Source organism: Microcaecilia unicolor, chromosome 6 (genome assembly GCF_901765095.1).
Source record: "Microcaecilia unicolor chromosome 6, aMicUni1.1, whole genome shotgun sequence".
Classification (NCBI taxonomy): Eukaryota; Metazoa; Chordata; class Amphibia; order Gymnophiona; family Siphonopidae; genus Microcaecilia; species Microcaecilia unicolor.
In genome coordinates, this window is record NC_044036.1 from 74,503,208 (window position 1) to 74,518,557 (window position 15,350).

General features: G+C 45.3%; 1 protein-coding gene across 3 annotated transcripts in view; it reads right to left on the bottom strand.

Annotated features, from left to right (window-relative positions):
* The window catches only part of ARHGAP29 (Rho GTPase activating protein 29), a 321,071-nt gene that overhangs the window by 115,850 nt on the left and 189,871 nt on the right, over window positions 1–15,350 (bottom strand). For all 3 annotated transcript variants that reach the window (XM_030206020.1, XM_030206021.1, XM_030206023.1), the window contains 4 exons: window positions 14,196–14,333; window positions 13,869–13,933; window positions 13,569–13,679; window positions 13,366–13,446 (listed from right to left, as the gene is read on the bottom strand). In XM_030206020.1, the coding sequence (XP_030061880.1) occupies window positions 13,366–13,446; window positions 13,569–13,679; window positions 13,869–13,933; window positions 14,196–14,333 (395 nt within the window). The remainder of the gene's footprint in view (window positions 1–13,365; window positions 13,447–13,568; window positions 13,680–13,868; window positions 13,934–14,195; window positions 14,334–15,350) is intronic.

A 15,350-nucleotide genomic window follows, 5' to 3' on the forward strand; every position in this document is an offset into this window, starting at 1 on the left:
AGTTTAAGAAAGTTTAACAGATAGAGATTTAACCACTTGTTAACATTTTCTAACTGCTCTATTTTCCTGTGTATCACCAACTTGTGTTTAACCAAAGCAGCAGTCAATTCTTGATTGTCTTGTAAATCTTTCTTACATCTTTCCACGTTTGTAGATATTAAGTCAATTTTACTCACAAGAGATGAGACATCAACTGAAGTTTTTGTCGTCATTGCCTCCAGCTTAGGCAGCACCCACCCAGGGCCAAAGTTTGCTTATGGCCTCCGAGATGTCCAGCAAGCCCTGTAGAAGGTTGGGCCTCCTCCACCAGAACGCCGTGAGCGAATTCCGCATCCTGCAGTTGTGGTGCTCTTTCCTTCACACTCACTGGGCAAGGGGGTGTTTTGTAGACCGGAGGGGGAGGGGTGGAGAAAGAACAGTCCAAGCCCAGGCCCTCCGATACTCTTCCATTTCAGGGATCAGCAGGCTCGCCAGCCCCAGTTACCATCTGAGAGGTTCCTAGAGTATATTGCTCAATTGTATGCTGCATGGGGGTCAAAGTACGACCCACGGAGGTTTTGGGTTTAACTGCCCCCTTCCTTTTGGTATGTGGCATGATGCAAAGGAATAGGAATAGAAACCAGCAGGCATGGTGCGACCGCACCTTGAATACTGTGTTCAATTCTGGTCGCCGCATCTCAAAAAAGATATAGTGGAATTAGAAAAGATGCAGAGAAGGGCAATGAAAATGACAAAGGGGATGGGACGACTTCCCTATGAGGAAAGGCTAAAGCGGTTAGGGCTCTTCAGCTTGAAGGAAAAGCGGCTGAGGGGAGATATGATAAAGGTCTATAAAATAATGAGTGGAGTTGAACGGGTAGATGTGAAGCGTCTGTTCACGCTTTCCAAAAATACTAGGACTAGGGGGCATGCGATGAAGCTACAATGTAGTAAATTTAAAACGAATCGGAGAAAACGTTTCTTCACTCAACGTGTAATTAAACTGTGGAATTCGTTGCCAGAGAATGTGGTAAAGGCAGTTAGTTTAGCGGAGTTTAAAAAAGGTTTGGACGGCTTCTTAAAGGAAAAGTCCATAGATATTATTAAATGGACTTGGGGAAAATCCACTATTTCTGGGATAAGCAGTATAAAATGTTTTGTACTTTTTGGGGATCTTGCTAGGTATGTTGGAAACAGGATGCTGGGCTTGATGGACCTTTGGTCTTTCCCAGTATGGCAATACTTTTGTACTTATGTAGAGCTCCGCGACACACAGTCAGGACTCCACCCTGTCCATGCCATTTTGTCTGAAGACCTTTTGTTAGGCTACCACCCGCATTGGGGACATGGCAAGGATATTGTCACAGCCCTGGGGGAGGAAGTCTGTCTCTGCACTACGGTGACATGTTGTGGCTAGGTTTAAGCCAAATGACTGCAGTGCTCAATGCATGGCCTCTAGTTGAGAATCACAGCTGCAAAGAATGGAACAAAGCTGGAAGGAGAAAATAAAACAGGAAAAATAAAAAAAAAACTCTCCAGTCAACTGAAAAGACTCCAGGCTGTGTTCCGACGGAGCTTGAAGTCCAATGTACAACAGGAAGTTTCCTGGTCCAAATGGATGAAAATGGAAGATATGCTTAGAGGAATTTTTCCTTTTTTTTTTTTTTTTCAATAGAACACTAAACAAAGAAAAAACCCAAGTACTACTACTACTACTTAACATTTCTAAAGCGCTACTAGGGTTACGCAGCGCTGTACAATTTAACATGGAAGGACAGTCCCTGCTCAAGGAGCTTACAATCTAAAAGACAGGTGTACAATCTAGAGACAAGTGTAATCTAAAGGACAAGTGTAGAGTCAATCTGATAGGGCATACTATATTTCTCGAAAGGTTAGGTGCCGAAAGCAGCATTGAAGAGGTGAGTTTTAAGCAGAGATTTGAAGATGGGTAGGGAGGGGGCTTGGCGTAGGGGTTGAGGAAGATTGTTCCAGGCATAAGGTGAGGCAAGGCAGAATGAGCGGAGCCTGGAGTTGGCAGTGGTGGAGAAGGGTATTGAAAGGAGTGATTTATCCTGAGAGCGGAGGTTACGGGCGGGAACATAGGGGGAGATGAGGGTAGAGAGGTAGTGAGGAGCCGCAGACCAGGTGCATTTGTAGGTAAGGAGGAGAAGCTTGAATTGTATGCGGTATCTGATCGGAAGCCAGTGAAGTGACTTGAGGAGAGGGGTGATATGAGTATATCGGTTCTGGCGGAATATAAGATGTGCGGCAGCGTTCTGAACGGATTGAAGGGGGGATAGATGGCTAAGTGGGAGGCCGGTGAGGAGTAAGTTGCAGTAATCAAGGCGAGAGGTAATGAGAGCGTGGACGAGAGTTCGTGTGGTGTGCTCAGAGAGGAAAGGGCGAATTTTGCTGATGTTGAAGAGGAAGAAGCGACAGGTCTTGGCAGTCTGTTGGATATGCGCAGAGAGGGAGGAGTCGAAGATGACTCCGAGGTTGCAGGCAAATGGGACGGGGAGGATGAGGGTGTTATCAACTGAGATAGAGAATGGAGGAAAAGGAGAAGAGGGTTTAGGTGGAAAGACGAGGAGCTCGGTTTTGGACATGTTCAGCTTCAGGTGGCGGTTGGACATCCAGGCAGCAATGTCGGATAAGCAGGCCGATACCTTGGCCTGGGTCTCCACGGTGATGTCTGGTGTTGAGAGATATAGCTGGGTATCATCAGAATAAAGATGATACTGAAAACCATGAGATGAGATCAGTGAGCCTAGGGAAGAGGTGTAGATTGAGAAGAGAAGGGGTCCAAGCACAGATCCCTGGGGAACTCCAACAGATAGTGGGATGGGAGTGGAGGAAGATCCATGAGAGTGTACCCTGAAGGTGCGGTGGGAGAGATAAGAGGAGAATCAGGAGAGGACAGAGCCTTGGAACCCAAAAGAGGACAATGTGGCAAGAAGTAAATCATGATTGACAGTGTCAAACGCAGCGGATAGATCGAGGAGGATGAGGATGGAATAGTGGCCTCTGGATTTAGCGAGAAGCAGGTCGTTGCAGACTTTAGAGAGTGCTGTTTCTGTCGAGTGTAGAGGGCGAAAACCGGATTGAAGTGGATCGAGGATGGCATGAGAGGAGAGAAAATCATGCGCTCAAGTATTTTGGAGAGGAAGGGTAGGAGAGAGATGGGGCGGTAGTTGGAGGGGCACGTAGGGTCAAGTGATGGTTTTTTTAGGAGAGGTATAACTACGGCGTGCTTGAAGGTGTCAGGGACAGTTGCAGTGGAGAGAGAAAGGTTACGGATGCGACAGATGGAGGGGTGACAGTATAGGAGATGGTGTTAAGTAGTTTGGTGGGGATGGGATCGGAGGAACAGGTGGTGCATTTCGAGGAGGAAAGAAGGCGGGAGGTTTCATCCTCGGTGATCTCAGGAAAGGAGGAGAAGGAGGCCATGGTTGGGGCTACAGGCTGAAGAGGAGGTGGTGGCTTGGTAGTGAACTCAAGGTTGATCTTTTGCACCTTGTCGCGGAAGTAGTCAGCCAGTGATTGAGGAGAGAGTGAAGGGGGAGTGGGAGCGGGGGGCATTTTGAGGAGGTAGTTAAGGGTGGTGAAGAGACGACGAGGGTTGGAGCTGAGAGAATTGGTCAATTGGGTGTAATATTCCTGTTTTGCAAGGAATAGGGAGGAATGGAAGGAGGATAGCATGAATTTGTAGTGAAGGAAGTCTGAATGAGTACGAGATTTCCTCCAGAGGCGTTCAGCGGATCGGGTGCAGGAGCGAAGGTAACGGATGCAAGGGGTCAGCCAAGGCTGGGGATTAGTACGCTTTGTGGGACGGGAGGTGGATGGAGCGAGGGTGTCCAAAGCAGAGGAGAGAGCGGCATTGTAAGCGGAGACCGCTTTGTCTACAGTCTCGGAGGACATGATGGAGGGGAGGAGATTAGAGATACTAGAGGATAAAGTGGGGGGGGGGGGGGGGGTCAACAGCCTGGAGATTCCTGGAGGTGGTGGTTAAAGTTGGACGGGGCGGGGGGGGGGGGGGGTGAAGAAGTGTGAATATGATCAGGTGATGATCGGAGAGAGGGAGAGCAGAAGCGTGGAAATTGGAGGGTGAGTCGGAGGAGGAGAGGACGAGGTCAAGACAATGGCCGTCACGGTGAGTGGGGGTGGTGGAGCACAGCTGGAGGTTGAAGGAGGATGTTAGGGTGAGGAACTTAGAAGCGTTAGGGTCGGATGGGTCATCAGCGTGTATGTTAAAGTCTCCGAGAATGAGGGACGGAGATGAGGGTTCAAGAAAGACGGAAAGCCAAGCATCAAAGTCGGTGAGGAAGGAAGAGAAGGATTTATTGGGGGGGGCGGTAGATGACTGCGACTCTGAGTGGCAGCGGGTAGAATAGCCGGATCGAGTGGGCTTCAAAGGATGAGAAGCAGTAAGACTGCGGTAGGGGGAGGGGTTGGAAACTACAGGAGGGCGAGAGTAGTAGCCCAACGCCTCCACCACGGCCAACTGGGCGGGGAGTGTGGGAGAAGAGATAACCTCCATGGCAGAGGGGGAAGTACTAAGGGGAAGTTAGATCTTACCCTGTTAATTTTATTTCCCTGAGGCCTCCAAACCAGTCCAGATGAGTGGGTTGTACCCTCCTGCCAGCAGATGGAGACAGATTAATAAGGCTTTCACATTACCCTTTAAGGGTCCTATGTACCCCTGAAACAGCCAGTATTTCTACTGTCAAAGTAAGACTGAAATGGACAAACAACCCCCAGAACCTAGGGAATGCAAACAATCTATTAAAAGAGAAACTAGTCAAACCAACAGAAGAAATGGTGGCCACCTCCTAGGGCTAGAGAACTCTAGTCCCAATAGAACTACAAAATTTGCCCCTACAAAGTTCTTTTACTCCATTACAGCACTATGATGTTCTTGAAAACAGAACGGAAGCCAAAGTAAAAACAATAAAAGTGGAACAAAAAGATATGAAGGTACCCAAAGAGAAAAGAAACCCCCAAATCACTAATGTTGAAACGCATACCAGGAAATGTAGATGGAAAGCGATGACCACAAATGCTCGCAGTCTAAGCAATAAAGTTCATGACCTTCAGGCCCTGATGTTGGAGGCAGACTTGGATGTTGCTGCAATCACGGAGACGTGGCTCAATGGTTCCCATGCAAACATACCAGGCTATAATCTATTTAGGAAGGATAGAGAGAGTCGTAAAGGTGGAGGAGTAGCTCTGTATGTGAGGAATGATATCACTGCGACTGAAATGACAGGGACCTGGGGAAAGGAAGAAGCGATATGGATTACCTTAAAAAGAGATGATAGAACCTCTGTCCACGTGGGTGTTGTCTACAGACCTCCGACACAATTGGAGGAATTAGATAAAGACCTGATCGCAGATATTCAAAAGTTGGGAAGCAAGAGAGAGGTGCTGTTGCTGGGAGATTTCAATCTGCCGGATGTAGATTGGAAGGTTCCGTCTGCGGAATCGGAAAGAAGTAGAGGGATCGTGGATGCTTTCCAAAGTGTTTTGCTCAGACATATGGTGATGGAACCCATGAAGGAGGGAGCGACACTGGATCTGGTGCTCACAAATGGGGATAGCGTGTCAAATATCCGAGTGGGTGCCCACCTGGGCAGCAGTGACCATCAAACGGTTTGGTTTGATATAACAGCTAAAGTGGAGAGCGGCCACTCAAAACTCAAAGTCCTGGATTTCAACCGTGCTGACTTTAGTAAAATGGGGGAATACCTGAGGAAGGAGATGATGGGCTGGGAGGAAGTACAAGAAGTGGAAGGACAGTGGTCCAGGCTGAAAGAAGGTATAAATAGGGCCACGAACCTTTATGTAAGGAAAGTAAATAAAAGCAAGAGAAAAAGGAAACCGATATGGTTCTCCAAGCAAGTGGTTGAGAAAATAAAGGCTAAAGAGTTGGCGTTCCAGAAATACAGAAAAACTCAAGAAAAGGAACACATGGAGGAATACCGGATGAAACTGAAAGAAGCCAAGAGAGAGATACGACTGGCAAAAGCGCAAGCGGAAGAACAAATGGCTAGAAATGTAAGAAGGGGTGACAAAAATTTCTTCAGGTATATTAGTGAAAAAAGAATGACTAAAAAGGGAATTGTGAGACTAAAAGATGCTGCAAACCGCTAAATAGATACTTTTGTTCTGTTTTCACAGAAGAAAATCCTGGAGGACCGCGATGGACTGGAAATAGTACAAATGACAATGAAGTGGATAGAGCACCGTTCACGGAAGAAACTGTGTATCAACAACTTGAAAAGCTAAAGGTGGACAAAGCCATGGGACCGGACGGGATCCACCCCAGGATATTGAGGGAGCTCAGAGAGGTTTTGGCGGGTCCTCTTAAAGATTTGTTTAATATATCCTTGCAGACGGGAAAGGTTCCAAGGGATTGGAGAACAGCGGAGGTGGTCCTTCTTCACAAAAGTGGTGATAGGGAAGAAGCTGGAAACTACAGGCCGGTAAGCCTCACTTCGGTTATTGGAAAAGTAATGGAAGCGATGCTGAAGGAAAGGGTAGTGAATTTCCTGGAAGCCAATAAGTTGCTAGATCCGAGACAACATGGTTTTACCAAAGGAAAATCGTGCCAAACGAATTTCATTCAGTTCTTTGATTGGGTGACAGGAGAATTGAATCAGGGACGAGCTATGGATGTAATCTACTTAGATTTCAGCAAAGCTTTTGACATGGTTCCCCACAGGAGGCTCTTAAATAAACTGGATAGGCTGAAGATAGGACCCGAAGTGGTGAACTGGATTAGGAACTGGTTGATGGACAGACGCCAGAGGGTGGTGGTGAATGGAATTCGCTCGGAGGGAAAGCTGAGTAGTGGAGTGCCTCAGGGATTGGTGCTGGGGCCGATTCTGTTCAATATATTTGTGAGTGACATTGCCGAAGGGTTAGAAGGTAAAGTTTGCCTATTTGCGGATGATACTAAGATCTGTAACAGAGTGGACACCCGGGAGGGAGTGGAAAACATGAAAAAGGATCTGAGGAAGCTAGAAGAATGGTCTAAGGTTTGGCAATTAAAATTCAATGCCAAGAAATGCAAAGTGATGCACTTAGGGAATAGAAATCCATGGGAGACGTATGTGTGAGGCGGGGAGAGTCTGATAGGTACGGGCAGAGAGAGGGATCTTGGGGTGATAGTATCTGAGGATTTGAAGGCGATGAAACAGTGTGACAAGGCGGTGGCCGTAGCTAGAAGGTTGTTAGGCTGTATAGAGAGAGGTGTGACCAGCAGAAGAAATGGGGTGTTGATGCCCCTGTATAAGTCGTTGGTGAGGCCCCAACTGGAGTATTGTGTTCAGTTTTGGAGGCCCTATCTTGTTAAGGATGTGAAAAGAATTGAAGCAGTGCAAAGAAAAGCTACGAGAATGGTATGGGATTTGCGTTACAAGACGTATGAGGAGAGACTTGCTGAACTAAACATGTATACTCTGGAGGAAAGGAGAAACAGGGGTGATATGATACAGACGTTCAAATATTTGAAAGGTATTAATCCGCAAACGAACCTTTCCCAGAGATGGGAAGATGGTAGAACGAGAGGACATGAAATGAGATTGAAGGGGGGCAGACTCAAGAAAAATGGCAGGAAGTATTTTTTCACGGAGAGTAGTGGATGCTTGGAATGCCCTCCCGCGGGTGGTGGTGGAAATGAAAACGGTAACGGAATTCAAACATGCGTGGAATAAGCATAAAGGAATCCTGTGCAGAAGGAATGGATCCTCAGGAGCTTAGTCGAGATCGGGAGGCGGGGCTGGTGGTTGGGAGGCGGGGATAGTGCTGGGCAGACTTATACGGTCTGTGCCAGAGCCGGTGGTGGGAAGCGGGACTGGTGGTTGGGAGGCGGGGATAGTGCTGGGCAGACTTATATGGTCTGTGCCCTGAAGAGCACAGGTACAAATCAAAGTAGGGTATACACAAAAAGTAGCACATATGAGTTATCTTGTTGGGCAGACTGGATGGACCGTGCAGGTCTTTTTCTGCCGTCATCTACTATGTTATGTTACTATGTTACTATGTAACAAGAGGAATAAAACTGTCATCCAAAACTGCAGCTCTGTATTCTGTGCACCGGTTGCCTAGAGGAAAACAAAACAAAGCAAAAATCACTGATCGGAAGGGTTCCAGACTGGTTTGGAGGCATCAAGAAAATTAACAGGTAAAGTTTAATTTCTCCTTCCTCATTGGCTCTCCAAACCAGTCCAGAAGAATACTTAATGAGGGTGGTATGCAGCCAGCCCAGATGCCAATACCCAGGTCCAAAAGGGGACATCTTCACGAGACAGAACACCCAACCTACAGTGGTGAACACAGGAATGAAGAGCAGACCAGGTGTCAGCCCTGTGAATATCCTAGGACTATTACTACTAATAATTATCATTTCTACAGTGCTACTAGACGTACAAAGCGCTGTACACTTGAACATGAAGAGACAGCCCCTGCTCAACAGAGCTTACTACTACTACTACTATTTAACATTTCTAGAGCTTACAATCTAATCAGGACAAATAAGGGATAAGGGAATTACTAAGGTGGGAATGATAAAACAGACATGGGTACTGAACAAGTGAATAGGGATTAGGAGTTAAAAGCAGCATCACAAAAAGGTGGGCTTTAGCCTAGATTTGAAGACGGCCAGAGATGGAGCTTGATGTACTGGCTCAGGAAGTCTATTCCAGGCATGCTGCAGCAAGATAAAAGGAACTAAGTCTGGAATTAGCAGTGGAGGAGAAGGGTACAGATAAGAGAGATTTACCTAATGAACGGAGTTCCTGGGGAGGAGTGTAGGGAGAGATAAGAGTAGAGAGGTACTGAAGAGCTGCAGAGTGAATGCACTTGTAAGTCAATAAAAGGAGATTGAATTGTATGCGGAAATGGATAAGGAGTCAATGAAGTGACCTGAGGAGAGGGCTAATATGAGCATAGCGACACTGGTGGAATATAAGTTGTGCAGCAGAATTTTGAACAAATTGAAGGGGAGAGAGATGGCTTAGTGGGAGACTACTACTACTACTACTATTTAGCATTTCTATAGCGCTACAAGGCATACGCAGCGCTGCACAAACATAGAAGGAAGACAGTCCCTGCTCAAAGACCTTACAATCTAATAGACAAAAAATAAATAAAGTAGCAAATCAAATCAATTAATGTGAACGGGAAGGAAGAGAGGAGGGTAGGTGGAGGCGAGTGGTTGCAAGTGGTTACGAGTCAAAAGCAATGTTAAAGAGGTGGGCTTTCAGTCTAGATTTAAAGGTGGCCAAGGATGGGGCAAGAAGTAGGGGCTCAGGAAGTTTATTCCAGGCATAGGGTGCAGCGAGACAGAAGGCGCGAAGTCTGGAGTTGGCAGTAGTGGAGAAGGGAACAGATAAGAAGGATTTATCCATGGAGCGGAGTGCACGGGAAGGGGTGTAGGGAAGGACGAGTGTGGAGAGATACTGGGGACCAGCAGAGTGAGTACATTTATAGGTTAGTAGAAGAAGTTTGAACAGGATGCGAAAACGGATAGAGAGCCAGTGAAGGTTCTTGAGGAGAGGGGTAGTATGAGTAAAGCAACCCTGGCGGAAGACGAGACGGGCAGCAGAGTTTTGAACCGACTGGAGAGGGGAGAGGTGACTAAGTGGGAGGCCAGCAAAAAGCAGATTGCAGTAGTCTAAACAAGAGGTGACAAGGGTGTGGATGAGGGTTTTGGTAGAGTGCTCGGAAAGAAAGGGGCGGATTTTACGGATGTTGTAAAGAAAGAAACGACAGGTCTTGGCGATCTGCTGGATATGAGCAGAGAAGGAGAGAGAAGAGTCAAAGATGACCCCAAGGTTTCGAGCTGAGGAGACAGGGAGAATGAGAGAGCCATCAACAGAAATAGAAAACGGGGGGAGTGGGGAGGTGGGTTTGGGGGGGAAAATGAGAAGCTCGGTTTTGGTCATATTTAATTTCAGGTGGCGTTGAGACATCCAGACAGCAATGTCAGACAAGCACGCTGAAACTTTGGTTTGGATACAAGGTGAGATTGTCAGGGGTAGAAAGGTAGATTTGGGAGTCATCAGCATAGAGATGGTAGGAAAAGCCATGGGATGAGATTAATGAACCAAGGGAAGAAGTGTAGATAGAAAAGAGGAGGGGACCAAGAACAGAACCCTGAGGTACGCCGACAGGCAGAGGGATAGAAGTAGAAGAGGATCCACCAGAGTGAACACTAAAGGTGCGGAGGGAGAGGTAGGAAGAGAACCAGGAAAGGACAGAGCCCTGGAATCCAAGTGAGGACAGGGTATCGAGAAGTATGCTGTGATCGACAGTGTCAAAAGCAGAGGAAAGATCAAGAAGAATGAGGATGGAATATTGACCTCTGGATTTAGCCAGTAATAGGTCATTGGAGACTTTAGTAAGCGCAGTTTCGGTTGAGTGGAGAGGGCGAAAACCAGATTGTAGTGGGTCAAGGATAGCATGTGAGGAGAGAAAATCAAGGCAGCGGCGGTGAACAGCACGCTCAAGTAATTGACCATAAGACAGGGAGGATGAGAGTGTTACCCACAGAGAATGGGAGAAGAGGAGAGGTTGGTTAGGGGGAAAGATAAGAAGCTAAGGTCCTGGTCATGTTTAGTTTCAGATGGCAGTGAGACATCCAGGCAGCAACGTCAGACAGGTAGGCTGATACTTGTATCTTGATTCCTGCAGTGGAGAGGAAGATCTGGGAGTCATTGGCATAAAGGTAATATTGAAAACCATGGGATGAGATCAGAGCACCAAGGGAAGAAGTATAGATGGAGAAAAGAAGAGGTCCCAAGACAGAGTCCTGAAGTACACCAACTGATAGTAGGATAGAAGTGGAGGAGGATCTACCAGAGTACACACTAAAAATGGGAGGGAAGATATAAAAAAAAAAACAGGAAAGAACAGAGTCCTGAAATCCAAGTAAGGACAGTGTAGGAAGGAATCGACATCTGCTGCAATCTCTTACTTGATCCATCTGGAAATAGTGGCCTCAGATTCCACTTGACCCTTCTGTGGTCCCCCAAACAAAACCAAACAGTCTGTCTGCATGCTTCAAAAAGACTCAAAAGTACTTTCTGGACATCCAACCGGTAGGGCCTACTCCTGTTTTCCGAATCCTGGTCTCCAGAAAACTGGAAGGGAGATGGACTGAGATGGAATAAGGAGATCACCTTAGGAAGGATGGATGGCATGGGACTTAGCACCACCTTCTCTCGTCAGAAAAACAAAAATGGCTCCCAACAAAGCAGTGCTTGCAACTCTGAAATCCTCCTGGTGGAAGAAATAGTCACCAAAAAGTAAGATCTTTGATAGTTGGTCGGCATATAGGTTCAAAATGCACCTGCATAAGAACCGACAAAACTAGATTTAAATATCAAGGGGAAACCACCATCCTAATCTGAGGTCTAAGATGTTTCATCCCTCTGAAAAATTGGGAAACATCTGGATGAAGAACCAGGGAGTGTAAATAAACTCACTCTCCAAAACACGCAATAGCTGCAAGATGTGCCCTCAGGGAAGACAGCAGCAAACTTTTGTCCAAACCATCCTGCATGAAAACCAGAATTTCACCCACTGAGGTGCAAAGAGGCAAGATCGCTAGCTTGTACACCAGATCTCAAAACTTCTCCAAAATCTGACATAGGCCAAGGGTGTGGAAAACATCCTAGATATCAGAAATGACCCTCAAAGAATACCCCTGCTTTAAGAGCCATGCTCTTTCAAAAGCCAGGCCATAAAACAAAAATCAATTTATGTCCTGCATAAGGACTGGTCCCCAAAGCAACAGCCCCCTCAAGATGGATACTAAAACTCCTCGGCCTAGGTGAGACTCTGTTCTCTGAATAGTCTGGACTAACAGGCAGGGCATGAACACATACAGAATATCTAACAGTCAGTGCTGCACCAGCATGTCAAGGTCCTCAGACAATCCTGCCAGACTGCACCTCACTTACTCTCAATACAGGAAGATGCAAATTCAGCTCCTCTGGCTGAGGAAATCACTGGGACAACAAGGCATATGAACTCTAGCCCAGGGAACCACCTTAATCATTGCTGCCATGGAGCCAAGAACCTGCAGGAAATCCCACGCCAATGGACTCAGCAGCACTTGGACCTGCGACTAACTTTCTGATACAACCATCTGGAAGAAATACCTTGCCATGATACGTCTCAACTCCAAGTGTTGGGGCAGTTCTAAGCAACTCTTGGCCAGGTTCACTACCTAATATAATTCCTGCAACAAGGAGCTGTGATCCTCCCGCTCTCCTCCAGGGACTTTGCCCTAATCAACCAATCATCGAGATACGCACGAACAAGAATTCCCTCTCTTTGCAGCTGACCAGACATCACCATCATCACCTTGGAAAAGGTCCTTGGAACCGCTGCCAAACTAAATACAAGGGCTCTGAACTGACAACAGCCACCCAATCCTGCAAAACATAGATTCCTCTGATGTCCCTGATAGATCGGAGGGTGTAATATCCAAGAACGTCAAGAACTCTCCCTGACGAACTGCAACAATGAACGATCATAAGATCTCCATGTGAAAGAAGAAAACCATCAGGGCTCCGTTAACTCTTTTTAGATAGAGAATAAGATGAACGGTGCCTTCCTTCTTCGGAACCCCAAAATAGATGGAATACCGTCCCAAGCACCTTTTGTGGTAAGGGACTGAGACCACTGCATCCAATTGACACAGCTATTCCAACGTGTCAGGTAAAGGACAAGTGAACTCAAGAGTAAAACTTTCTCAAACCGCCTCCAGAACCCACAGTGGTCCATAAAAATCCAGTACACTTGAGACAGTAATGAATGTGGCTCTGTTGTAATTGCCTGAATGAGAACTTTTTTCCTCACATTACATATTGTAATTATCACATTTTAATAACCAATCAAAACTGGTCAAGATGTAAAGGGGGATAGAAAATAGTGCATCTACTTGCTAAGCAACATACATAATTATAAAGCCAACTTAAACTCTAAGGTGAGGAGTAATTTTAAAACAAGTTGCAAATTTTATAACAGAACCACAGATGCATAGGCTCCAACAGTGACTCCCAGGAACATCCAAATTCTCTTGCTCCAAAGGTGTAAATGCATTTATGTACTCTGTGTACTCACCTATTTTATAAAATACATTGCAACTACAATTCATCTCTGCCAGACTACACCTGTGGGACCCCTAGACAGATCATATCAAGGTAGATGCAATCTTTTGGTGCAATTTTTTTTATAAGAGACATTTTCCACGTGTAAAACATGCTCTACACATGGGAAAAGCTTCATAAAGTTATCACTTTAAAGTGCATACTAAGTTTTGCTTCTATAACTACACAAATAATATAAAGGACACATGCACACCACAATACAAACCATTTTCTTTAGTTCTCGCTGCCAGAGCTCTTTGATTTCTTTCCGTTGTTTGTCCAACTCATTTCTTCTCCCCAGGAGTGGCTAGTAAAGCAATCATATAAATGTATTACTATGTTTTACCACTGAAAGACAAAAAAATATACAAAGCATTCATATCAATTTTCCCCCTAGCATTCTATACAGAAGAATTATGAAGTTCTTACCTGAACAAATTTATTAGATTGTAGAGCTGTTGTAGTTTGAAGCACAAGTTGACTACTTTCAATATCATTGTGAAAAGCTGATGTGTATATTGAATGGAATGGCATAAATACCTAAAGTCAAAACATAAGATTTTACAAAAAAAAAAAAAAAACCTAAAATTCAGTTTATATAAACAGCTCCTATTTAAAACAAATATACTAGTAAATTACATGTCAACACACACAACAAATTTAAATAAACTCTAAAAACTGTTTTTTCAATACCTTTCCTTATATAAACTAACAAAAGTATACATTTACCTGTGGTCCAACAGCAGTTCTAGCAGTTTCAGCCATTTTTGCAAAGCTTCTAGCACATTCCATTTCTATTGGGGAAAAAAATGAAACATAATGCAAAATGATGAAATCAAATTCATTACCACTAAAATGTTTATGCACATTTCCCTGTGAAGTTTTAAGGATGACATATGCATACCTCCCCTACATTTGGTTATAATCCATCAAAAATTACTTGTATTCAATTCAGTGGAACATTTACTAACTTAGACATCATAACAGTCTGTAGTACAAGCCTCTAACAAAAGGTCTAAATTCATCCTGACAATGCTAATTAGGTAAATCACTCACCCAGACTAAGGCGTTTTTCAACCCAAGCCAACACATCCTTGGTATATTTTGACCATGACTTAGCATACAATAGTGCAGATTCAATTCCACTATCATGTCTTAGGAGCATATTATCAACCTCTTCGGCCCGCAGATGTTCTACAAGCAAAACAAAGCACAGAAATAAAATTTTAGATACAACACCACACTGACAAGAGATGGCGTGTGAGAATAGTGGAGCCCAAGCAAAAAGCCTCACGGTACAGCCTGTACTCTACTGCGAAATTAGTGCCACAAAAATATCATATTACATGAAATCCCACAGTGATACAACATGCATCTAATGTCCACTTTAACAACACTTTAGCAACTGTGAATTAAAAAGTGTGCTCATAAGATTAACAGGACCATCACAGACCAAACAGGTCAATTGCTTGTCCACAATGAGTGGAGGAATGGCTTAATGGTTAGTGCAGTGGACCTTGATCCCAGCATCCTGGGTTTGATTCCCACTGCAGCTCCCTGTGACCCTGGGCAAGTCACTTAACCGTCCATCCTCATTCTTCTTGATCTTTCCGCTGCTTTTGACACTGTCGATCACAGCATACTCCTCGATACCTTGTCCTCACTTGGATTCCAGGGCTCTGTCCTTTCCTAGTTCTCTTCCTACCTCTCCCTCCGCACCTTCAGTGTTCACTCTGGTGGATCCTCTTCTACTTCTATCCCTCTGCCTGTCGGCATACCTCAGAGTTCTGTTCTTGGTCCCCTCCTCTTTTCTATCTACACTTCTTCCCTTGGTTCATTAATCTCATCCCATGGCTTTTCCTACCATCTCTATGCTGACTCCCCCCAAATCTACCTTTCTACCCCTGATATCTCACCTTGCATCCAAACCAAAGTTTCAGCATGCTTATCTGACATTGCTGTCTGGATGTCTCAACGCCACCTGAAATTAAACATGACCAAAACCGAGCTTCTCATTTTTCCCCCCAAACCCACCTCCCCACTCCACCCGTTTTCTATTTCTGTTGATGGCTCTCTCATTCTCCCTGTCTCCTCAGCTCGAAACCTTGGGGTCATCTTTGACTCTTCTCTCTCCTTCTCTGCTCATATCCAGCAGATCGCCAAGACCTGTCGTTTCTTTCTTTACTTGTGTACACAAACCAGGACTCTTAG